The sequence below is a fragment of the Lithobates pipiens genome, unplaced genomic scaffold (genome assembly GCF_037356315.1).
Source record: "Lithobates pipiens isolate NorthernLeopardFrog02 unplaced genomic scaffold, aLitPip1_a1.2 Scaffold_35, whole genome shotgun sequence".
Classification (NCBI taxonomy): Eukaryota; Metazoa; Chordata; class Amphibia; order Anura; family Ranidae; genus Lithobates; species Lithobates pipiens.
Window position 1 is genome coordinate 764,687 of NW_027507811.1, and position 26,202 is coordinate 790,888.

The 26,202-nt window shown below is 48.1% G+C and overlaps 2 protein-coding genes across 2 annotated transcripts; both read right to left on the reverse strand.

The window, feature by feature from the left end:
* Positions 1–1,188: 1,188 nt before the first annotated feature.
* Positions 1,189–2,251, reverse strand: LOC143956055 (uncharacterized). The gene is made up of 3 exons (XM_077466184.1): positions 2,051–2,251; positions 1,762–1,968; positions 1,189–1,597 (listed from the first exon to the last, which is right to left on the reverse strand). Exons 2-3 carry the CDS (start codon positions 1,894–1,896, stop codon positions 1,394–1,396), a joined length of 339 nt encoding a protein of 112 aa, XP_077322310.1. The 5' UTR covers positions 1,897–1,968; positions 2,051–2,251; the 3' UTR covers positions 1,189–1,393.
* Positions 2,252–24,128: 21,877 nt separating this feature from the next.
* Positions 24,129–25,894, reverse strand: LOC143955925 (uncharacterized). The gene is made up of 2 exons (XM_077466048.1): positions 25,496–25,894; positions 24,129–25,370 (listed from the first exon to the last, which is right to left on the reverse strand). Exons 1-2 carry the CDS (start codon positions 25,877–25,879, stop codon positions 25,167–25,169), a joined length of 588 nt encoding a protein of 195 aa, XP_077322174.1. The 5' UTR covers positions 25,880–25,894; the 3' UTR covers positions 24,129–25,166.
* Between the last annotated feature and the right edge of the window lie 308 nt (positions 25,895–26,202).

Sequence of the window (26,202 nt, forward strand, 5' to 3'; positions counted from 1 at the left end):
CAGACTAAGAAGCCAGCCACTTCCACTTGGTGGTTTTTATAACCTCTCCTCTAAGCATGGCTCCACCCCAGGCCCTATCAGGGAGCCCTATATTAACCTGTGCACTGCAGGCCATCAGTGCTGATCAACCATTGTGTATTCCTTTGTGTGTTTAGCTTCCTGTTTCCTGCCGTGTGCTCTGCTACTGGTTTCCGTTACCGACTTTGGCGTGTCTTTGACTATCCCTGTTTGCCTGTGATCCTGACCTTTTGGCGTGTGCCCGACTATTCTTGTCTGCTTGTGGCCCCGACCTTGGCTTTGTCCCTCACCATCCCTATCCTCCTGTTGCCTACTGTGGGTGTGAGCTGGGGGACCCTGGGGGTCGCGACCTGGAGCCAGTTGCAGCCAAGTCCATCCTCACCACTCGAGGCTCTGGTGAACACCTTCTGGCTCTTAGACTCCGCGCCCAAGGGAATCTTACGCTCTAACCCCAGTGGGACCTGTCCCCCGTCTGCAGCAGTCAGCCGTAGGGTCCACAACCTTGCGGTGCGCTCCTGATCCCTACGGTGTGCATCTGTCACCTGGGCTCTAGGTGACCTGACACTCCCACAGCCACCGGTCAGAGTTGTCGGGCAGAGGCCCTTGTCCCCATCAACATGGTGACAAGGTGCTTTGGTGTGGAGGGGCAGAGTCTTCCCAACCTAAAACACCCCCCATGTAGAGGGCATGTGGCTTGATATGCTCACCTGTCCTCCCTTTTTCTGGTCTGCCGGGCTGCATGCTCGGATAAGGGTCTGGTATGTTTTTTGGGGGGGGGGGAGGCACCAAGCTGTGTTATTTTACATTTTTGGTGTGGGGTTCCCCTTAAAATCTATACAAGACCTGAAGGGCCTGGAAAAGGAAGAGGAGAGGGATCAGTGCTGGAGAGGAAAGGGATCACCGCCTGAGAGGGAGAGGACAGGGATCACCGCCTGAGAGGTATTCAGTGGCGGATGAAATGTTTACATGAGACAAGTTGCAGAGGTCCCACACCGCTCCTCCCATCTCCTGAGACTGCACTCAGTGACTTGGGTCTGAGACTATACAGACATATCCCTCCACCCGGCACAGCCAGCAAATAACAGAGCAAGTAACCCCGGGGGGATTGTTCTGTCAGAGGTCTTATTAGACCCGGGTATGGGGCAGAAGACTCAAGATACATACCCCAGGTGCCTAGGCTAACATCTATGGTGAAAATCAACATTTTTCTGCCAGCTGATCCCCAGAATCTCCATAAATCCAGTCTAGATACATAAATTGTGTCGGCAGCACAGAGAAGGAAGATTATCGGAGAGAAATCCAGGAATACAGGACGGGGAACACAGCTCAGGAAAGTGACCAGGGGATTACAGGCTGATATCACCCAGCCCCCGCCCTACTCTGGACCAATCAGTGAGCAGTATGGGTGGAGGAATGGATTTAGTGTTAATGACCCACCTGTGCTGATCTCTGTAGGAGTGTCCTCCTCTATAAATGTCCCCGTTATTCCATCCTCCTCCATAGACTGCTGATCATCCCTCACATACCTCTCTTCTTCTTCTGATTTCACCTCAAATTCTATATCCATTGGATCTCCACTCTAAACCAAGAAAATGAAAGAGAAAATATCATCTGTAAGATAGAAGATTTATTATTGTGACATCATATAATAAATGGAGAATACTTTTTTAATCCCAAAGGGAAATTGGGAAATCCGAACATTATCTCCACCTGTCCATGTTCTAGTTGTTTCATCCCACCAACCTTGTAACAGTGGGGGATGGTGTGATCTTCCTGTGTGGAATCCCGGGAATACAGAGGACGGGGACATATCTCTGGTGGGTTCCTGGTATTAGGTGGCTCCATCATATCCTTGTGTCCTTCAGGAAACGCCTCCATCACTCCATACTCCTCATCCTCTTCTTTATACTCTTCTTTAACAACAATATTATTATTCTCCAGGTTTCCACCCTAAAAATATATAATTAAACATTCATTGTAACGAAATAGCTTTAATATGAACCTTTCCCACCAATGATTGTTCCTCATCTACCTGATGATGGTGGGGGATGGTGTGACCTCCCTGTGTGGAATCCCGGGAATACAGAGGACGGGGACATCTCTCTGGTGGGTTCCCATTACTGGATCCATCTGTAGGAAACACACACACTGACTGAATACATTGTTTCTATGTGTTTATCAGATGATGGGGGATCTAGGTGGAGCCTCCGTACTGCTCTCTCCTTTACAATAAAGTCTCCTCTTACCCGGTGATGTGAGGGGCGGCTGATTGGCCATCATGACGTCCTTGTAGAGATCCTTGTGTCCTTCTAAATACTCCCACTCCTCCATGGAGAAATAGACAGTGACATCCTGACACCTTATAGGAACCTGACACACACAATGATACAGTCACCATCCAGACACATCCCTTGTCTGTTACTGGATAATGTCCCAGAATTCCCAGAATCCTCCTCACCTCTCCTGTCAGCAGATGGACCATCATGGTGGTCAGTTCCAGGATCTTCTGCTCTTTGTTCCTCTCAGGTATGGGAGGAGGAGGGGGAGGCACCATGGTGGGGCTCTGGGTCCTGTTCCATCCTCCTGGGATTGGCTCCCCACTAGACTTCTTCACTACAACATAATCCTACAGAACAGGAGAAAGATAAACTGACATCAATCATCTGACATCATCTACAAGAAGAACATGGACTACTGACCACACTAGACCAGAGTGATGTCATGTGACCTCCCAGAATCCTCCTCACCTCTCCGGTCAGGTCTGTGTTTTATTAATAGAGATAAGAGTGATGTCATGTGACCTCCCAGAATCCTCCTCACCTCTCCGGTCAGCAGGTAGATGATCTCCAGGGTGAGGTTTAGTATCTTCTCAGTCATGTGACTCCGGTCCTCCTCCATCCTCATTGGTCATGTGATCTATACCAATAATTGATAAGAGAGAATAATCTGGACTGTAATGGTTGTACAATATTAGAATGGGGGGGGGGGGGTAATATCAGGGAAGAACACCCCCCCAGTGAGGTTACACATAAAGAAACATTCCTTTTAGTATTTGTAATGGTTTTCGGGTCCGGGCGCCTCTAATCCTTTATGTCTATAGAAACCCCTACTTCCCAATACAAGTGGTAAAACTATTAGTATAGACTGATGAGGTGAGAAGGTCAAATTGATGGAAAAGCAACAAATCTCCAAAATGAAGGGAATGTTCCGGCCCCATAAGTGGGGGAATGTTCTGCCCCTGGAGGGGGTAATCTAGGTCTTCACACTATATATGTGTATATCATCATCTGCTGGAGATAAAAGACGTCACACTGACTATGGAGGAAGAGGACGGACATGACGGGGGGGTTACTGGGTGTAAATAGAAGATCAGATCTTATTACCTCCTCTACTGCCACTTCCAGTAATGTCTTCTTTCTACTTCCTCCCGACTCCCCTCTCACTCGGAACTTCCTGTCTGTACCCAACATCACTTCCTGTCTTCCATAGAGACTTCCTGTCCCAGTAGAAGTGAGATCACCGCCTTCTGGAGATCAGAGGAACTGCAGCCCCAAGAAACGTCTCGTAGTGTGAACACGGCCTTGTGCTGTGTGTGTATGTACTGTATATCCTTATAGATGGGGTCATCTCCACTCTCACCAAGGGGGAGAGAAATATATTACTGCCTAGTCCAGCCTTTCCCAGCCAGGGTTCCTCCAAAGGTCTCTAGAGGTTCCTTGAGCAATGAACAATTTCTGTCTCTCAGTAACAACTGACGTCAATGATCTGTAAGGGGGGTCCTCACTCCTACTGAACTCTGATATAAGGGGGTCCTCCTTCCATTGGTTATCAATGTAAGGGACCACCACACTGACCACTGAGTCCCTCTTACCATAGTGTACTCTTTTGTTCAATCCAGATCCTTATTAGAGAATGCAGCCTGACTGCCCAGGAAAGAGTGGGGGTGGGGAATGAGCATACCTCCTCCTGATCCATACCAAACCTCATACTTTCAACATTGGGAGAGAATCTTGACAAGTCCATTCCATCCTGGTTGGAAAGTTGAACAAGTCCAATGTATGAGGTCATATCGGGGGAACATGAGGAATCTGTATGACATAAGGCATTGGAAAAGGTATATCTGTCTGCAGAACACAGGGGAGATATCGGAACTCTAATTCATGGTCACCTGCAAATAATGAAAAGGAGAAATTCCATCCAAACCATGAGATTGGTCAGAGACTAATTGGTATCATTCTGGGCATTGCCAGACTAGGTCTTGGTGACAGAGTGAAGGGTGATGTTGCTCATACTATATGTGACCCTCATCTACATCATGGACGTCTTCTTCAGCTTCTTCGTAAATATAATAGAAATCTTCACTATCCTATAGAAGAGGTTGGGGGGTCCTGAGTGGATGTCACTCGCTACCAAGCGTTTAGATGTTGTAAGAAGTTTCAAGGATTGTCTATACAAGAGGAAATAATCCACTCGAAAAAAAAAAAAAATGAAAGGACCACTTTTGATTTCAGTATAGCATCAAATCACTGAAACCCCTGAGATATTTATTTGATCAGGTAAGTGGCAGAGGAGGGTTGTTTATCAGTTTCAGCTGCTTTGAATGAATGAATGAATGAAATACTTATATAGCGCACAATGCGAACTGAATCGCCTCTAGGCGCTGTGGCGAGCTTTGATCATCTGCTAAAAGAGGAAGGTCTTGAGTTTTTTCCTAAAAGCCAGGTGATTTTCTTCCAGGCGGATGTTGATTGGTAGAGCATTCCATAGCCGAGGCCCTTGGACAGCGAATCTCCGATCCCCTTTGGATTTATACCGGGCTTTGGGCACGAGGAGGAGGTTTTTGTTGGCTGATGGAAGACTGCGGTTTGGTGTGTAATGATTTATTTTCTCCATTAGGTATTGCGGAGCTTCTCTATGCACGCATTTGTGGGTGAGGCAAAGGGTCTTGAACGTGATCCGATTTTCTACGGTTAGCCAATGTAAGCTCCTCAGTGAAGGAGAAATGGATTCCCAGGGTTTTTTTCCTGTTATCAGCCTTGCCGCCGTGTTTTGGATCAGTTGTAATCGCACAAGTTGATATTGTGGTAATCCTATGTAAAGCGAGTTTGCGTAGTCCAGTCCTGAATTAATGATTGTTCCAACTACCACTGCTTTGTCATTCTTTGGGATAAAAGGGATGAGTCTGCGAAGCATGCGCAGCAGATGGTGAGATCCACTGACTACAGATCCTATTTGCGCATCCATTGACATTTGTGCGTCTAAAATAACCCCGAGACTCTTGGCTTTGGTATTTGGGGAGATGGTCTGCCCAAAGATGGTTGGTGGAGACCAGGAGGTTTTGGTTGCGGGCTTATGATTTGGGTGTAAGATAAGAAGCTCTGTCTTTGATTGGTTCAGCTGGAGGGAGTTGGTGGTCATCCAGTCCTCTATTGATTTGAGGCAGTTTTCAAGTTGTTGTTGGTGATCTTTTTTTCCATTGATCCGGAAATAAAGTTGCGTGTCATCAGCGTAAGAGTGGAAGCAGAGATCTGAGCATCAGATGATTTGAAGGAGTGGGCGAATGTAAATGTTGAAGAGAACGGGTGACAACGGAGAGCCTTGAGGGACTCCGCAGGTGACTGCCCGAGTTTTGGAGAGGAAGTTTCCTAATTTCACTGTCTGTGACCGATTTCCTAGGAAGGACGCGAACCATTGGAGATCTATGTCTTGGACTCCGGCTACTTCTGTGAGGCGGACGAGTAGAGTATTGTGATCTACTGTATCAAACGCTGCACTTAGGTCTAGCAGTACGAGGAGACACGGCTCTCCGTCATCTGCTGCTTCGAGGGCGTCATCCCAAATCTTGAGGAGAGCCGTTTCTGTTCCATGACCCGGGCGGAAGCCTGATTGCAGCGGGTCCAGGAGTTTGTGAGTAACCAGGTGAAGTTGTAGCTGATGTACTACAGCTTTCTCCATGATCTTAGAAATGGTGTTGAGGCTTGTAATCGGCCTACGGTTGTTTGGATCCTGAGGGTCCAGGTTTGGTTTCTTGAGTAGAGGTATGACGATGCCTTGTTTGAGGATGCTGGGAACAATCCCTTCGTGGAATGATCGGTTTATGAGGTGGGTTATGGTTGGAGCCACGATGTCGGAGCATTCTTTCAGTAGTTTTGTGGGGATAATGTCAATAGGTGAGGTACTGTCACGCAGTTTATTAATGATGTTTTTTGCGGTGTCTACGGTAATTGGGGATAGTGAAAATTTCGGCGGTTGAGGTATGTTGGTGCAGACATCCTCTTTATGTATTTGCTGGCTGAGGTTGGATGTTTTCTTCTGACAAAGTGTTTCCCTGATGGTTTTGACTTTATCGATGAAAAAATCCGACAGTTTGTCACAGTAATCCTGGGATTCGCTTTCTGGGGGTTCTAGGCACACCGGATTCATTGATTGATTAACCAGTTTAAACAGTTCCCGTGGTTGGTTTGCGGCCGTTGAGATTGTATATGAGAAGTGGTCCTTTTTGGCTTTGAAGATTGCTTTCCGATAATTCTCTGTCAGACCTTTGTAGTTAAATAGGTTTTCCTCGTGGGATTTCTTCTCCATGTTCTTTCCGCTCTTCTGCGTTCTTGCTTTAGTACGGAGAGGGAGCTATTAAACCATCCAGTATTTTTCTTCCTGATGAGGGCCCTGCGTTTTGGTGCTACCGAGTCTGCTGATTGCAGTAATGCCTTGTTCAGGGAGTTGAGTGTTTCCTCCGTAGAGTGGTTTAAAGTTATTGTAGATATTTTTTTGGACAGAGTGGTTTTGAAGGCTTCGGAGTACAGTTTTTTATGCGATCTGGTCCAGTGCGTTGTTACAGGTTTCCGTTTTGCGTTGGTGATGTTGGTAGGGATTTTGAATTTGATGGCGTGGTGATCCGTCCATGGCAGAGTTATGTTGTCGAGTATGTTGACGTCGATGTTCTGTTTGAAAATGAGGTCCAGGGTGTGTCCTGACCCATGTGTGGGAGTCTTTATCAGTTGCTGTAGACCCAGTTCTTCTAGTTGATTGATGCAGGCAGTCGCGATGGGGTCTTTAGGCTCGTTTGCCCAAAGGTTGAAATCTCTGAGTGCCAGGAAATTTTTGAATTTTAGGGTGTGCATTGCAAAGGATTCCGTGAGGGGTGAAAGAAGATTGGACTTTGGTCCCGGTGGTCTGTAGCACAGTAGAATATGAGTGGTGTCATGGGGTGTTGGTTGAAAATGTAGCGTCAGGGTTTCCATAAAAGACACTGGGTTCTGAGATGATGGTTTAGTGAGATCCAGGTGACCTTTAAAGATCACTGCTAGGCCTCCTCCTTTTTTCCCTATCCGGTGTTCGGTTAGGATCCTGTAGTTTTCCGGCACCAATTCGGTGAGGATGGTGTTGCAGTCAGAGGTTAACCAGCTTTCGGTGATGAAGAGGCAGTCTACATTGTTCTCGATGATGAAGTTGTGTACTTCCAGTCTATGTTTGACTGCAGACCTGGCGTTAATCAAGGCGCAATCTAATTGTAGTGGTCGAGTAGATGTCTTCCTGTGGTTGGGAGCTGGTTGTCGTCCGGTTTTTAATAGTTGTTCTCTTTGAAGTATTTTTTGTATGGAAGATGGCAATGTGGTGTTGATGTTCCTTAGTCTGTGCAGAACTTCAGCTGAGTATTTGAAGTAGCACATGGTTTGTGGATGCTGTTGATGGTACTATGGGCCTAAGATGATGATCCTGATCAGGGTATTGATCCTGAGGTGGGGCTAGGTATCAGACTTGCCGCCGTGCTTGAGGCTATTAGCACGCAAGTTGATCAGGGGATGTGTCACGTACCTTTAAGCAGAGCCCGGAGTGCAGGGAGTGGCCTCTCGTAGACCTCTGACTCGAGAGACCCTGGTAGTGGTGACAGGGGCTCAGGAGCACAGAGGGGCACAAGTGCCGGACTGGATAGCAGATGGTAGAGGCAGAAGACCGTTGAAGGAGGAGGTGTATTGTAGTCCGGTGTCTGAATGCAGGCAAAGGTGAGATAAGGTCCAGCAGACAGCAGAAGGGTTCCTGTAGTCCAGCAACGGCATACAAGTGATTGCAGGAGGTGACAAACAACGGAGGGGTATTGTAGTCCAACAACGGATGCAGGTGCAATGGATAAGCGGAAGCGGAAGAGTCCAGTAGTCTGTGGCCAAAGGTAGAAGGCTACAAACGCAGAAGGAGTACAGCCAAATATTGCGGAGGACTGGGAGGTGTCCTTGTAGTACAACAGCAAGCAACTTACAGTTGACGGATGGTGTAACAGTCCAGGTCAGGCACAGGCGGGCAGATCAGGTACAGAAACGGAATCCAGAAGAGTAGTCGGGTACAAGCCAAAGTCGGGGGGCAGGCAGCAAACAGCAGAGTCGGGAACAAGCCGGGTTCGATACGGATCAGGGTACAGGTACAGATACAGGTACAGGTTCAGGTTCAGATACGGATCACCAGGACGCACAGGAACGCTGTTGATCAGGCAGCAAGGCATGGATCCAGTTTAAATAGCGCTATTGGCGCCGATCGCGGTAACGCTCCTGGAACTGGGCAAGAGATCTTCTGCGACTTTCGCCGCTCGGACGTCCGTGAGGAGGATCTTCCTGACATTGCCCCCCCCCAATGGGCAGCCTCCGGATGCCCAACTGGGACATCTTACCTGGGTGAGATCTTTTAAATGCCAGAACCAACCTCTTGGCGTGGATGCCAGTCTCTGGTTCCCAGGAGTTCTCTTCTGGACCATACCCCTTCCACTTCACCAGATACTGTACCTGGTTGCGTCTCTTTCTGCAATCCAAAATTGCTTCTACTTCAAACTCCTCTTCACCATTAATAAGCACAGGTTCAGGAGGGCCCACGTTCCGATCGGTGAAGGGATCCTGGATTGAAGGTCTTAAGAGGGACACATGAAACACTGGGTGAATACGCAGCGATTCTGGTAATTTCAGCTCATAAGCCACATTGTTAATTTTCCTGGAAATTGGGAAAGGACCCACAAATTTTGGGCCTTCTAGATGGGCATGTTAATTTTAGATTCAGAGTAGATAACCAAACCAAATCTCCGGGTTTTAGGTCGAGCTCCCCTCTCCTCTTTCTGTCAAAAACTGCTTTGTTGCGTTCTTGAGTTCTTGCCATCGTTTCTTGAAGCAACTTGTTATTGGTGCAGAAAAAGTCCAAAGTTTCTTGAACTGCTGGAACCGTGCATTCTGGGATATTGGCTGATAGGAACTGAGGGTGAAAACCATAGTTCGCAAAGAAGGGAGTTTGATTAGTTGCAGAATGAACAGAGTTATTGTAGGAAAACTCGGCAAGTGGTAAAAGGGATACCCAATCGTCTTGCGAAAAAGAAGAATAACACCGCAAATATTGCTCAAGGGTCTGGTTCGTTCGTTCGTTCGGTCTGGCCGTTGGTCTGGGGATGATAGGCAGACGAGAATGAAAGATCAATTTTCAAGGACTTACATAAAGCTCTCCAAAATTTTGATGTAAATTGTGCCCCTCGGTCGGAAACAATGTTCGCAGGTATACCGTGGAGTCTTACAATCTCCTTAATGAAGATCCTTGCGGTCTCAGGGGCAGAAGGTGTACCCTTCATGGGCAGAAAGTGAGCCATTTTGGACAATCTGTCGACCACCACAAGGATAGTGGTGAAGCCTTCTGACAGAGGTAATTCTACAATAAAGTCTATGGAAATCATTTTCCAAGGCCTTTCCGGGATGGGGAGTGGTTTCAGCAACCCCCAGGCTTTGGCCTTGCTACTCTTGTTCTGGGTACAGGTAATGCAAGATTCAACATAAAGTTTACAGTCTCTTAGCAGCTGAGGCCACCAGAAGGTGCGTTGGAGAAGTTCGGCGGTCTTGTGTACCCCAAAATGACCGGCCAATTTGTGGTCGTGGCAAGACTTGAGAACAGCAACCCGTAGTTGTTGGGGCACGTAGATCTTGTTTTCATGCCATAACAAGTTATTGCTAGAGAGTAAGGTGGTGTTTGAGGGATGTGGAGCTGAAGATGAAGCCTGCTTAAGTTGGGATAGAAGATCTTCCTGGAGCATAAGGAAATTTCCGGGCGCAAGGATGGTGTCTGTGGGTTGAAGAACTTCGGGTTCACTGAACATCCGGGATAGCGCGTCGGGTTTGGTGTTCTTTGATCCGGGCCTATAGGTTATGTGGAAGGAAAATCTTGTAAAGAACAGTGCCCATCTGGCCTGACGCGGCTTCAGCCTCTTAGCAGTCTTTAAATATTCTAAGTTCTTGTGGTCAGTGTATACCAGAATGGGATGGGCTGCTCCCTCCAGGAGATAGCGCCATTCCTCAAGTGCGGCTTTGATAGCGAGTAACTCCCTGTCCCCGACATCATAATTATTTTCCGCTTCAGACAATTTACGTGAGAAAAACGCCACTGGGTGCAATAAAGCCTTTGGGCCCTGTCTCTGAGAAAGGACTGCTCCCACTGCAACTTCGGATGCATCCACCTCAAGGATGTAGGGTAGCGCAGAATTAGGATGCTTCAGGACAGATGCTGACACAAATTGTTCTTTAAGGTAAGAAAATGCGGCTTGTGCCTCCGGAGTCCACTGGAACTTGATACCTTGTCTCGTTAATCTGGTGATTGGAGCGATGATTGTAGAAAATCCCTTGATGAATTTTCGATAAAAATTCGCAAACCCCACAAAGCGTTGAATTCCTCTTTTATCAGTAGGGGCTGGCCAGTCCAGGATGGCCGAAACTTTTTGCGGATCCATCTTGATTCCATCCACCGAAATAATCAGCCCCAAAAACTGAATGCTGCGACGTTCAAACTCGCACTTCTCAGGTTTTGCGTACAAGCCGTGTTGGCGAAGCCGAGTGAGAACCTTCTTAACGTGTTCCCTGTGAGCTGGCAGAGAGGGGGAGAAAATTAAGATGTCGTCCAGATATACTAAAACAAACAGGTCGAGAAAATCTCTAAAGATATCATTCACAAAATGCTGGAAAGTCGCAGGAGCGTTGCATAGCCCGAAGGGCATTACGAGATATTCAAAATGTCCGAAGCGGGTGCGGAAGGCAGTCTTCCATTCGTCCCCGCTTCGGATACGGACCAAATTATAGGCTCCGCGAAGATCCAATTTTGTGAAGATGCTAGCTGATCCAAGGCGCTGGAATAATTCGGGTACCAAAGGCAGTGGGTACCGGTTCTTGACTGTAACTTTATTTAAGTCCCGGTAGTCAACACAAGGGCGGAGAGAATGGTCCTTCTTTTCTACAAAAAAGATTCCTGCCCCAGCTGGGGACGTAGAAGGACGTATGAACCCCTTTTTCAGATTGTCATCAATGTAAGTCCTGAGAGTCTCCAATTCCACTTCTGTTAAGGGAAATATTCTCCCGAAAGGGATTTCGGCTCCGGGAAGGATCTCAATTGGGCAATCGTAGGGTCTATGAGGGGGAAGTGTTTCTGCCCCTTTCTTGCTGAACACGTCCAGGAAGTCATGGTACGTCACAGGAACGTGCTGGCGAGTCTCAACATCGGTCTCCATACACATTAAATGGGGTGAAACCTTAGTTGATTCTTGAAAGCAGTGTTGACGACAATAGGGGGAGAAAAAGAAAATGTTTCCGGTGGACCAGTCTATTTGCGGGTTGTGTGCCCGAAGCCAGGGCATACCCAGTATGATAGGGAAAAGGGGAGATTCAATAATGTCCAGGCAGAGTTGTTCCTGATGGTTACCGGAAATAGTAGCAGTCAAAGGACATGTCTCTTGTGTCACTGGCCCTGATTTGATAGCTGACCCGTCGGCAAGGTGTACAGACAACCCTTTCGCCCTGGGCCGTAAGGGCACTTGGAACTTTTGGGCAAACGATAAGTCCATAAATCCACTGCACGCTCCAGAATCAACTATTGCGGGGACTTGAATGTTCCCTCCGGGGTAGCTGAAGAGAGACGGGAACAGCCAGGTGAGTAGCATTACTAGGCACAGCAGGTAAAACAGGAGAAGATACAGAAGAATGCTTACGGAATTTGGCAGGACAGGATCTCACGTAATGTCCGGGTTCTCCACAGTAAAGACACAGATTGTTGAGCTGCCGGCGTTGTCGTTCCTCGGTGGTGAGCGTTGGTCTAAGTAAGCCCAGTTGCATGGGTTCAGGCGTGTCAGCAGCAGGATGTGCAGGGGGATTAGGTACACGGGGTAACATCCAGACTGGTCGGGACGGCCCGGCAGTGCGTTCTGTTCTCCGTTCTCTCAAGCGTCTGTCTATCTGGATGGAGAGGTTGATAAGGGCTTCAAGAGTTGCTGGAATACCCACCCGTGCCAATTCATCCTTTAGAGGTTCAGAGAGTCCCATGCGAAACTGGTAGCGCAGAGCAGCATCGTTCCAGGTAGTATCGGAACTCCAGCGCCGAAATTCAGACGCATAGTCCTCTGCCGCTCTGCGGCCTTGCTGAAGAGAATATAAAGCTGCTTCCGCTGTGGCCGCCTGTTGAGGATCCTCATAGAGCAAACCCATGGCTTGAAAGAACGTATTCAGGTTATTAAGGCAGGCTCCCTTTTGCTCCAAAAGGCGGTGGGCCCAAGCCTGGGGCTCACCCAGTAGAAGGGAGATAACAAAACCCACCTTAGTGGATTCTAGAGAGAAAGTTCTGGGTTGAAGTGCAAAAAACAATTCACAGGCATTGCGAAAAGCTCTATACTTGCTGCGATTTCCCGAAAACCTCTCCGGAGCTGGGACCTTGGGTTCAGGGGGTAACATAACCACTGATGGCGCAGAAGAAGTTCCCGACACGGTAGGGCCTGTGGTAGATAAGACCTGGATACGCTCTTCCAATCGAGAATAGCCTTCTTGTAGAGATTTAACAGCCTGGGTAAGTCCAGCAAGATGACGGCATAAATCATCCATGGCCGAATCTCCCTGCGTGGGCTCAGACATGGCTGCCTGATACTGTCACGTACCTTTAAGCAGAGCCCGGAGTGCAGGGAGTGGCCTCTCGTAGACCTCTGACTCGAGAGACCCTAGTAGTGGTGACAGGGGCTCAGGAGCACAGAGGGGCACAAGTGCCTGACTGGATAGCAGGTGGTAGAGGCAGAAGACCGTTGAAGGAGGAGGTGTATTGTAGTCCGGTGTCTGAATGCAGGCAGAGGTGAGATAAGTTCCAGCAGACAGCAGAAGGGTTCCTGTAGTCCAACAACGGCATACAAGTGATTGCAGGAAGTGATAAACAACGGAGGGGTATTGTAGTCCAACAACGGATGCAGGTGCAATGGATAAGCGGAAGCGGAAGAGTCCAGAAGTCTGCGGCCAGAGGTAGAAGGCTACAAACGTAGAAGGAGTACAGCCAGATATAGCGGAGGACTGGGAGGTGTCCTGTAGTACAACAGCAAGCAACTTACAGTTGACGGATGGTGTAACAGTCCAGGTCAGGCACAGGCGGGCAGATCAGGTACAGAAACGGAATCCAGAAGAGTAGTCGGGTACAAGCCAAAGTCGGGGGGCAGGCAGCAAACAGCAGAGTCGGGAACAAGCCGGTTCGATACGGATCAGGGTACAGGTACAGATACAGGTACAGGTTCAGGTTCAGATTCGGATACGGATCACCAGGACGCACAGGAACGCTGTTGATCAGGCAGCAAGGCAGTGAGGCATGGATCCAGTTTAAATAGCGCTATTGGCGCCAATTTGCGTCAAACGTCCGCGCGCGCACCCGCGTGCGCGCTCCCGCGCGCACCGCCGATCGCGGTAACGCTCCTGGAACTGGGCAAGAGATCTTCTGCGACTTTCGCCGCTCGGACGTCGGTGAGGAGGATCTTCCTGACATACAGGTAGACGTTAACTGCACGTTTCTGCTGGAGCAGCCTATCAAGCATATAGAAGGTTGAGTTCCATCGCGTCGGGCAATCGCAAATAAGACGTCTGACCAGCAGATTGTGTCGCCGCTGAATGTCAGCAAGGCGAGCCATGGCCGTGTAAGATCTTCTGAAATGGGCCGAGATTTTCCTTGCCTGCCGCAAGATGTCCTGGACCCCAGGGTATTTGACAACGAATCGCTGCACGACCAAGTTTAAGACGCGTGCCATGCATGGCACGTGCGTGATTTTGCCCTGTTTCAATGCGCTAAGCAGATTGGCACCGTTGTCACACACCACTTTACCAACTGTCAAATTGAGCGGTGTTAGCCACTGATCTGCCTGTGAACGCAAAGCTGAAAGGAGTGCCGGGCCAGTGTGGCTCTTGGCTTCCAGGCATAACAGACGCATTACGGCATGGCAACATCTCACCTGGCATGTGGAATAGGTTCTGGGGAGCTTGGGCAGCGCAGCGGAAGAGACGCTAGCAGCGGAAAAGGAGGAGTCAGCTGAGGAGGTGAGGGAGGAGGATGGAGTAGGAGGAGGAGGAGAAGAAGAGTCAGGCCTGCATGCAATCCGTGGCGGTAAAACCAAATCTACACGGGTGCCACGGGTTACATGCTTAACGGTCGTCAGAAGGATCACCCAGTGGGCAGTAAAAGTGATATACCTTCCCTGCCCGTGTTTGCTAGACCACGTGTCTGTGGTCAGATGTATCTTGGCACCGACACTGTGTGCCAGAGATACATTCACTTGCCGCTGAACATGGCCATATAGCTCTGGGATGCCCTTCTCTGAGAAATACTTCCTTCCTGGGACCTTCCATTGTGGTGTTCCAATGGCCACAAATTTGCGAAAGGCCTCCGAGTCCACCAGTTTATATGGCAGTACTTGACGGGCTATGAGTTCTGACAAGCCAGCCGTCAACCGTTGGGCAAGAGGGTTATCCGGCGTCATCATTTTTTTACGCTCGAACGTTAGGCCCACGGAAGCCTGCCTTTTTGCAGAAAAACGTGAGCTTGGCGTGATGGAAGGTGGAGTGGAGGACAATTGTGAGGAGAGAGGAGAAGGAGAAGTAGAAGACGAGGCTGGATGGTGAGAGCCTGCAGTGTGGCTTTGTGTGTTCCGTTGCTCCCACTGGGCTCGGTGATGGCTGCTCATGTGCCTTCTTAAGGCGGTCGTCCCTAGGTGAGTGTTGGGCTTACCGCGACGAATGCGTTGACTGCAAAGATTGCAGATTGCAACGCTATTGTCAGCAGCGGACACGTTTAAAAAGCCCACACTGCGGAGCCATGTGCCGGTGTCCTGGGAGCGCCAGATGTGACCGTACATGGTCGATGACTCGCTCCTGATACATTTGCAGTCTGCTTTGTCCCTCCTGTGCAATGTAAGTTATTCCTGCTTCTCCTCCCTATCTGCTGGTCCATATCTCCCTCTGAACTCCCCTCCTCTTCCTCTCTTGTGGGCACCCACGTGACATCACTAGACACGTCATCATCAACGTCACCTTCCCCACCGCTATAAGTAGAGATCTCGGAGTAGGCAGCAACACCGGGGACCAACCTCCTCCTTGGGCTGATCTGGGTACTGTCGTCAGACTGCTGAGTAGCGGTTGTTGCGGCCTCCTCTTCCTGATCCAATGCCAAGAGTGGCTGCGCATCGGAAATGTCCTCTTGATATGGATCGGAAAAGAATTCCTGTGACTCAAGCGGAAGGTATGTGGTGGTGGTGTTGTTGGTGGTAGTGGCTTTGGGGGTGCACGCAGCAGAGAGTGCAGAAGAGGGTGCAGATCGAGAGGATGAGGAGGGTGTAGAAGAGTAAGGCTGAGCGAGCCACTCAACCAAGTCTGGTGCGTCCTTTAAAGTAATTGAACGCACCTTCTGCAACTTCCCACTTTGGCTCAAGCCTGTTGCTCCTGCCCTACCCCTACCACCCCTGCGGAAGGGCCTGCCTCTTCCTCTGCCTGTCATTTTTTAAATGACCCTGTTACAAAACTCTCAGTCCCTATACCGATGAAGGACTGCTGCAGTATAGGGCAGCAGTCAGCAGTAGTGCACCTCAACCCTATGTATTGTGGACCTATACCAGTCCTTACGGAATAGCAGACTGAACCTCACTCAACCCTATGCACTGTAGCACCCTATACCTTACCAGTCCTTATAAGGACTTTTGTGGACCAAGTAGGTTGTGTGTGAGTGATTAGCAGACTGTATGGCAGTCCCTATACCGATGAAGGACTGCTGCAGTATAGGGCAGCGGTCAGCAGTAGTGCACCTCAACCCTATGTATTGTGGACCGATACCAGTCCTTATAGAATAGCAGACTGTACCTCACTCAACCCTATGTACTGTAGCACCCTAGACAGACCAAGTTACCAGTCCTGATAAAGAGCTTTATGGAACAAGTGAGTTGTGAATGATTAGCAGACTGCAGCAGAAGGGCAGCAGTCAAGTATAATATCCTTTCTATATTTGGAAGAAAGAATATTATACGTGTACAAGCCTATTACCATACCACTGATACCAGTCCTGAAAAGAACCTTTGTGGACCTAATATAGTAACAGCTACTTATTAAACTGACACTCACTGCCTGACACACTGCTTCCTTCCTGTCCCTATATAAACTGACAAAACAGAGGCTGCTGGAACAATAACTGGAATAGCACTTTTGTGGACCTGATAGTAACAGCTAATGATTACACTGACTGTCCCTGCAGCACACACCGTCCTGTCCCTTTCTCTACACTGACAAAAGACACTCAGGCTGCTGCAACAACCACTAGCACAGCACTGCCTATCCTGAACTACACCTATACCAGTCCTGAAAAGAACTTTTGTGTACCAAATAGCTAGCGATTTGGGTCACTGTAATCTCTCCCTGCTCCACACAGCAACCTCTCCCTATAGTGACAGAAGAAAGAGAGTAAAATGGCTGCCGGATCAGGTGTATTTATAGGTTAGGGGGAATGTCCAAGTGTCCATGTGCTGTCATGTCTCAATTGGCTGTCCTGTACCCCATGATGGATGTGTCATCATAGGTCAAAGTTCTTTTACACAGTAAACGCGGAAGTCCGCCGGGCGAACGGCGCCAATAGTCCGCCGAACAGCCGAAATTCGCCACGAAACGACCGCCGGGCGAACCGTTCGGCCATCACTATTACCCAGTCCCTACCAGTATAGATCCCAACACATGACCCAGTCTATACCAGTATAGATCCCAACATGACCCAGTCTATACCAGTATAGATCCCAACACATGACCCAGTCCATACCAGTATAGATCCCAACACATTACCCAGTCCATACCAGTATAGATCCCAACACATTATCCAGTCCATACCAGTATAGATCCTAACACATTATCCAGTCCATACCAGTATAGATCCCAACACATTATCCAGTCCATACCAGTATAGATCCTAACACATTACCCAGTCCACACCAGTATAGATCCCAACACATTACCCAGTCCATACCAGTATAGATCCCAACACATTACCCAGTCCATACCAGTATAGATCCCAACACATTAACCAGTCCATACCAGTATAGATCCCAACACATTACCCAGTCCATACCAGTATAGATCCCAACACATTACCCAGTCCAAACCAGTATAGATCCTAACACATTACCCAGTCCATACCAGTATAGATCCCAACACATTATCCAGTCCATACCAGTATAGATCCCAACACATTATCCAGTCCATACCAGTATAGATCCCAACACATTACCCAGTCTATAGCAGTATAGATCCTAACACATCACCCAGTCCATACCAGTATAGATCCTAACACATTACCCAGTCCATACCAGTATAGATCCCAACACATTACCCAGTCTATAGCAGTATAGATTCTAACACATTACCCAGTCCATACCAGTATAGATCCTAACACATTACCCAGTCCATACCAGTATAGATCCTAACACATTACCCAGTCCATACCAGTATAGATCCTAACACATTACCCAGTCCATACCAGTATAGATCCTAACACATTACCCAGTCCATACCAGTATAGATCCCAACACATTACCCAGTCCATACCAGTATAGATCCTAACACATTACCCAGTCCATACCAGTATAGATCCCAACACATTACCCAGTCCATACCAGTATAGATCCCAACACATTACCCAATCCATACCAGTATAGATCCCAACACATTACCCAGTCCATACCAGTATAGATCCCAACACATTACCCAGTCCATACCAGTATAGATCCCAACACATCACCCAGTCCATACCAGTATAGATATCCAGCATGATATTTTTCCTCATTGAGATCTGATGTGTTTTCAAAGTGTTCCTTTCATTTTTTTGAGCGGTGTATATACGTTGTAAAAGCCTATAAGAGCCCACTTGGTGTTCTGGCAGGGGTCGGTGCCGGGTCATTTCACTGGTGAAATAAAAGATTTGTTCTTCTGGAGTCCGTGTCCGGAGTCCATTCCTGGTTTCCCAGAACTCGAAATAGCCCGTTTGCCGCAACATTTCTCCGGTGCATTGGCCGGGAAACCGGGTGTGACAGGTGACAACACCACGAGCGATTGTTGTCACCCCACCGACACACACAACTTTATTTTCTGATCAATAACATTTGTTTATTATAATTTTACTTTTTAAAACAGATCACAGTCATAGAATCAGGAAACGGTAAAAAGGTAGAAATGGCGATTGGTCAGGAAGACGACTTGCCTGGAATGTGGAGGCGGAGCCGCACAATACAATACACAACGTGTTACATTATTATTATAACAAAGTGTTGTAGAAAAGATCACACCATAGAAAACGGGGGAAAAGGAGAAAACAAACCCGGATATTAAGGGGGACATTTGTGTACGAGGAACACCCTAACAATCACCACCATTTTATTCTCCAGGGCCTCGGCTCTCAGATAATATATGTTTGGGGGGTTTTACAAATCTTCATGCCTAAAATGCGCAAAAATAATACAAAAACATCTGACAGTGAAAGGGTTAATGTGAGCTGGATGGGATCACACATTAGAGCTCCCCCTAGCTGCAGCCTGGTAATAACATTGCTGGGAGGTCTATTCATTTATCTGCTACATACTTCCCATCTTTATATAAACGTCTCCTGACATTTAGGGGTCTATTCATAAAATATGTGCACAGCAATTCCCCCCGGGGGAAAGTCCATGTACATTCCTTCTGTGTGAATGGGGGGAAGATGAATGTTATTAAGATATTTGCTGTGCTGGTCGAATGGTTTCCATTCATTTAAAATAGAAATGATTGCATTTGGCCACTAGATGGAGATAACTTCTATGGTACTTAGCGCCATCTAATGGCCAAATGTGGTATTTTTTTTGTTTTACATCAATGGTCGGTATTAAAATCACAGGGCCAGATTTTTGCCACTAGATGGAGCCGATGATCCAATATTTGTCATGACTGGATGAATGCGTGTCACATTCGTTCTACAATTTGTTTTAAAATAAATCCCTAAATGTCTGTGAAAATCTTCCACCACAAAATTTACTCAGCCAAAGAGAGGTAATGACTCCATTTTTATTTTAAAAGGCCTCGAGAACCAAATTTTAAGTGGTGGGGGTAACGTGTTTCGTCCTGGAAGACGACTTGAGAAAACGGACCTCTTGCAAGAGTTTTCACCACAAAATGTACTCAGCTAATGAGAGGTAAGGACTCCATTTTTATTTTTCTCCTGCTATCAATGGCCAACACGGTACAACACTTCATCCATGTCTTTGGTGATCTCTGAACTCCTTATCAACTGTTTCTTCCATGATGAAGATCAGCCATGGAGTATATCTGAGGTGTATATCAGGGGGTGCTTCTTCCCCACATGTCCAGCAACATTCATATACAAGACATTTCCCGCACTCACTAATACACCTCCAGGGTTGTGTGGGACCCCCTGATGTACAGGAAGACAGGACTTCAGTGAGGAACAATTCCCTCACTCAGGACAGGAATACGGCTTCTCCCCCGTGTGAGATCTCTGATGTCTGGAAAGAGTGGACTTCTGTGAAAAACATTTCCCGCACTCAGGACAGGAATACGGCTTCTCCCCCGTGTGCAATCTCTGATGTTTGTAAACACTGGACCTATCTGAAAAACATTTCCCACATTCAGGACAGGAATATGGCTTCTCCCCCGTGTGAGACATTAGATGTGTGTAAAGCTGGGCCTTCGCTGCAAAACATTTCCTGCACTCAGGACAAGAAAACGGCTTCTCTCCCGTGTGCAATCTCTGGTGTTTGTTAAGATTGGACTTCTGTGAAAAACATTTCCCGCACTCAGGACAGGAATGCAGCTTATCCCCTGTGTGAGATCTCTGATGGTTGTAAAGATTGGACTTCTGTGAAAAACACTTCCCACACTCAGGACATGAATACGGCTTCTCCCCCGTGTGAGATCTCAGATGTCTGTAAAGATGGGCCTTTACTGAAAAACATTTACCGCACTCAGAACAGGAAAATGGCTTCTCCCCCGTGTGCAATCTTTGATGTGTGGAAAGTCTGGACTTCAGTGAAAAACATTTTCCGCAATCAGGACAGGAATATGGCTTCTCCCCTTTGTGAGAACTCTGATGGTTGTAAAGACTGGACTTTGCTGAAAAACATTTCCCGCACTCAGGACAGGAATGCGGCTTCTCCCCTGTGTGAGATCTTTTATGCTCGATTAGATGGGAATTTAATCGGAAACACTTCCCACATTCAGGACAGGGAAACCTCTTATCTGTTGGAAGGACGGCACCGTCCCTCACAGTCTGAGGTTCCTCGGGATAAGAGGAATACGATGGTCCGGCACCATCCCGCACAGTCTGAGGTTCCTCGGGATAAGAGGAATATGATGGTCCATCTACACTGTGTGGTGCCGGATGGACATTTGAGGTAGCTGAGTTCTCTCCTGGACTATTCCCCATGTGAGACCTTTGATGTGATGTATGATTATACCTTTGTGAAAAACATTTCCCGCACTCAGAACGAAAATACGCCTTATCCCTCATGTGAGATTTCTGATGTCGGGAAAGATGGGACTTTACTAAAAAACATTTTGCGCACTCAGGACAGGAATACGGCTTCTCCCCTGTGTGAGATCTTATATGCACATTAAGTTTGGATTTACAACTGAAACATTTCCCACACTCAGGACAGGGGAACCTCTTATCTGTTGGAAGGACGGCACCGTCCCGCACAGTCTGAGGTTCCTCAGGATAAGAGGAATACGATGGTCTGGCACCGTCCCGCACAGTCTGAGTTTCCTCAGGATAAGAGGAATACGATGGTCCGGCACCGTCCCGCACAGTCTGAGGTTCCTCGGGATAAGAGGAATACGATGGTCCGGCCCCGTCCCGCACAGTCTGAGGTTCCTCGGGATAAGAGGAATACGATGGTCCGGCACCATCCCTCACAGTCTGAGGTTCCTCGGGATAAGAGGAATACGATGGTCCGGCACCGTCCCGCACAGTCTGAGGTTCCTCGGGATAAGAGGAATACGATGGTCCGGCACCGTCCCGCACAGTCTGAGGTTCCTCGGGATAAGAGGAATACGATGGCCCGGCACCGTCCCGCACAGTCTGAGGTTCCTCGGGATAAGAGGAATACGATGGTCCGGCACCATCCCGCACAGTCTGAGGTTCCTCGGGATAAGAGGAATACGATGGTCCGGCACCATCCCTCACAGTCTGAGGTTCCTCGGGATAAGAGGAATACGATGGCCCGGCACCGTCCCGCACAGTCTGAGGTTCCTCGGGATAAGAGGAATACGATGGTCTGGCACCGTCCCGCACAGTCTGAGGTTCCTCAGGATAAGAGGAATACGATGGTCCGGCACCGTCCCGCACAGTCTGAGGTTCCTCGGGATAAGAGGAATACGATGGTCCGGCACCGTCCCGCACAGTCTGAGGTTCCTCGGGATAAGAGGAATACGATGGTCCGGCACCGTCCCGCACAGTCTGAGGTTCCTCAGGATAAGAGGAATACGATGGTCCGGCACCGTCCCGCACAGTCTGAGGTTCCTCGGGATAAGAGGAATACGATGGTCCGGCACCGTCCTGCACAGTCTGAGGTTCCTCGGGATAAGAGGAATACGATGGTCCGGCACCGTCCCGCACAGTCTGAGGTTCCTCGGGATAAGAGGAATACGATGGTCCGGCACCGTCCCGCACAGTCTGAGGTTCCTCAGGATAAAAGGAATACGATGGTCCGGCACCGTCCCGCACAGTCTGAGGTTCCTCAGGATAAGAGGAATACGATGGTCCGGCACCGTCCCGCACAGTCTGAGGTTCCTCGGGATAAGAGGAATACGATGGTCCATCTACACTGTGTGGTGCCGGATGGACATTTGAGGTAGTCGGGTTTTCTCCTGGACTATACTGTGTGATGTCCTCATCTTCTACTTTACAGTCTGGAGACAAAGTGAGACAATCCTCTGAGGTTTTCCTCATCTCCCGTCCATCTACTAAAATAGAAATACAAAGATTATTACTAGACAGGAGCTGATTAGTTCCCCTAAACCAGGACTCCGCCCACATCAGGCAGCTTTGTCTCTGAGGATCTTACAATTCCCCCCTCAAGGTAACTAGTAAATGGGTCCTCTGATCTCCTACCAGATCATTTCTTTATTCATGGACCTTAGTCAGGTGTGGGGGGGGGGGCTTATCCCTCCGGTGCTTCTACCAGCTCGGCTCGTGTGATTGGTAAGCCAGAGAATAAATCAGTCCCCAGGTGCCATTTACCTTCCAGAATACCACAGACCAAATGGTCCCCTGCAATCTCAGAGGTCAGGCACGACGTTATGACGTCACGTCCGGCCCCAGCAGATGTAAACACAGCCGTTTCTTCGGCTGGGAAGCCGAGATTTATTTTTTGGTTTTTTTTTTATCTCAGGTTTTCCAGCCTAGAGGAGAGATGTTGGGGGGGGGGGGTGAGTTTTATAAACCTCAGATCTCTCCATATAGAGGGCCCGTCAAGCTCTATTCCTATTACAAGGGATGTTTGAATTCCTTCTAATAGGAATAAAATAGATAAAAAATAAAATGTAAAGTGTCAAAATTAAAATTAAAAAAATAAGGCTTGCAACGACGGCCATTTTATTCCCTAGGGTCTATATATATATATATATATATATATATATATATATATATATATATATATATATATATAATGTTTGGGGGTTCTGATTAATTTTCTAGCAAAATTATGTTTTTTACATGTAGGACAGGAGTGCCAGAACAGGCCCGGTATGGAAGTGGTTAAATATAGTGCTTTAGTCTGCCTGTGAAGTGGAGCATCTGTACCATGTATGGAACCTGTTGCAGCAAAACTGAAATTTATAAAGGAAAAAAACAATCGAATGAAATTAAATTTAAATGGCCGGCGATAGAAAAATGTATAAAAAACAGGCATGGGGGTCCCTATCTATACCAGGCCCTTATGCAATCATACAGCCCGGCAGGTTAGGAAAGGGGGGAGTAAGTGTCCCCCTCCTAAACCATACCAGGCCACATAACTTCAACAAGGGGGGTGATTTGAGGGTAGGGGAGGATTTGCCCCACCACCCCAATGCACCTTGTCGCAAAGTTTATGGGGACAAGGGCCTCTTCCTGACAACCCCGGGCGGTGGTTGTCGGGGTCTGTGGGTAGGGAGCTTATCAGAATCTGGAAGTCCCCTTTAGGAAGAAGGCCCCTGGATTCCAGGCCCCCCCCCTATGTGAAGGAGCATAGGGTACATTTTACCCCTACCCATTCCCCCAAAAAGTGTAAACATAAAGACAGGAGGCAGTTTTTGACAATTCCTTTATTAAAAATAATAAAACAAAACAATGTCCCCCGATGTAGACCCGTCGTCAATCACGCCGCCCATCACCAGACCTGAAAAAGAACCCCTCACTTTTCTGTCAACTAAGGCAAACCGCCGCATGCCTGGCTTACTGTTTGTCAGCTCTTATAAAGGTAAGGGGGGGGCACCTGGTGACGTCACCTGGTAGCACCGCCCCTTGTGACGTCAGCAACCCAGCATGTACCATTCGGTGACATCACAAGGGGGCGGTTTTTGCCTTGGTTGACAGAAGAGTGTTTTTTTTTTCTTTTTTCGGTCCGGTGGGCATCGTGATCGACAATGGATCTACATCGGGGGGACATTGTTTTTTATTTTTAATAAAGGAATTTTCAACAACTGCCTCCTTTCTTTCTTTATACACTTTTCTGGTGAATGAGTTGGTGTACTGTGTACCCGAAACTCATTCACAAAGGGGGTGAGGCCGGTATCTAGGGGTCCCCTTGTTCTGATAAACCCCCTGCCTACAGACCCCCCACAACCACCAGCCAGAGGTGTCGGGAAGAGGCCCTTGTCCCCATCAACATGGTGACAGGTGCTTTCGGGTAGAGGGACAGAGCTCACCCGTCTCCCCCTTTTTTTTCTGGCCTGCCGGGCTGCATGCTCCGATAAGGGTCTGGTATATATTTTGGGGGGCCCCACGTGTTTTTTAAAAATTTGGGTGAGGGGTTCCAGTTAAAATTTATACCAGACCCGAAGTGCATGGCAAAGGAAGAGGACAGGGATCACCGCTAGAGAGGGAGAGGACAGGGATCACCACCTAAGAGGGAGAGGACAGGGATCACCTCCTAAGAGGGAGAGGACAGGGATCACCTCCTAAGAGGGAGAGGACAGGGATCACCTCCTAAGAGGGAGAGGACAGGGATCACCACCTGAGAGGGAGAGGACAGGGATCACCACCTGAGAGGGAGAGGACAGGGATCACCACCTAAGAGGGAGAGGACAGGGATCACCGCCTGAGAGGGAGAGGACAGGGATCACCGCTTGAGAGGGAGAGGAGAGGGATCACCACCTGAGAGGGAGAGGACAGGGATCACTACTGGAGAGGTATTCAGTAATTAGTGGTGAATGAAATCTTTACATGAGACAAGTTGCAGAGGTCCCACACCGCTCCTCCCATCTCCTGAGACTGCACTCAGTGACTTGGGTCTGAGACTATACAGACATATCCCTCCACCCGGCACAGCCAGCAAATAACAGAGCAAGTAACCCCGGGGGGAAAATTCTTCTGTCAGAGATCTTGCTAGACCTGGGCATGGGGCAGAAGACCCAAGGTACATACCCCAGGTGTCTAGATCTAGTAACATCTATGGGGAAAATCAACCTTTTGCTGCCAGCTGATCCCCAGAATCTCCATAAATCCAGTCTAGATACATAAATTGTGTCGGCAGCACAGAGAAGGAAGATTATCGGAGAGAAATCCAGGAATACAGGACGGGGAACACAGCTCAGGAAAGTGACCAGGGGATTACAGGCTGATATCACCCAGCCCCCGCCCTACTCTGGACCAATCAGTGAGCAGTATGGGTGGAGGAATGGATTTAGTGTTAATGACCCACCTGTGCTGATCTCTGTAGGAGTGTCCTCCTCTATAAATGTCCCCGTTATTCCATCCTCCTCCATAGACTGCTGATCATCCCTCACATACCTCTCTTCTTCTTCTGATTTCACCTCAAATTCTATATCCATTGGATCTCCACTCTAAACCAAGAAAATGAGAGAGAAAATATCATCTGTAAGATAGAAGATTTATTATTGTGACATCACATAAACAATCCACACATTGTCTCTAGGAGTCCATGTTCTAGATGCTCCGTCCCACCAACCTTGTAACAATGAGGGATGGTGTGACCTTCTTGTGTGGAATCCCGGGAATACAGAGGACGGGGACATCTCTCTGGTGGGTTCCTGGTATTTGGTGGCTCCATCATATCCTTGTGTCCTTCTGAAAACTCCTCCATCACTCCATACTCCTCATCCTCCTCTTTATACTCTTCTTTAATATCAATATTATCATCCCCGAGGTTACCACAGGGACATCTCTCTGGTGGGTTCCTGTATCTGGATGACTCCACCATGGTGTCCTGGTACAGATCTTTGTGTTCTTCCTTCATCACCCCATCCTCATCATCCTCCTCTTTTATCTCTTCTTTCACCTCAACTTTAGGATCTCTCAGGTTTCCACTCTGAATATATAATAAAAATGACATCAATGGTAACAATGCAGATAATGTACAGATCCTAATGATACTATCAGTGATTGTTCCTCATCTACCTGATGATGGTGGGGGATGGTGTGACCTTCCTGTGTGGAATCCCGGGAATACAGAGGACGGGGACATCTCTCTGGTGGGTTCCCATTACTGGACCCATCTGTAGGAAACACACACACTGACTGAATACATTGTTTCTATGTGTTTATCAGATGATGGGGGATCTAGGTGGAGCCTCCGTACTGCTCTCTCCTTTACAATAAAGTCTCCTCTTACCCGGTGATGTGAGGGGCGGCTGATTGTCCATCATGACGTCCTTG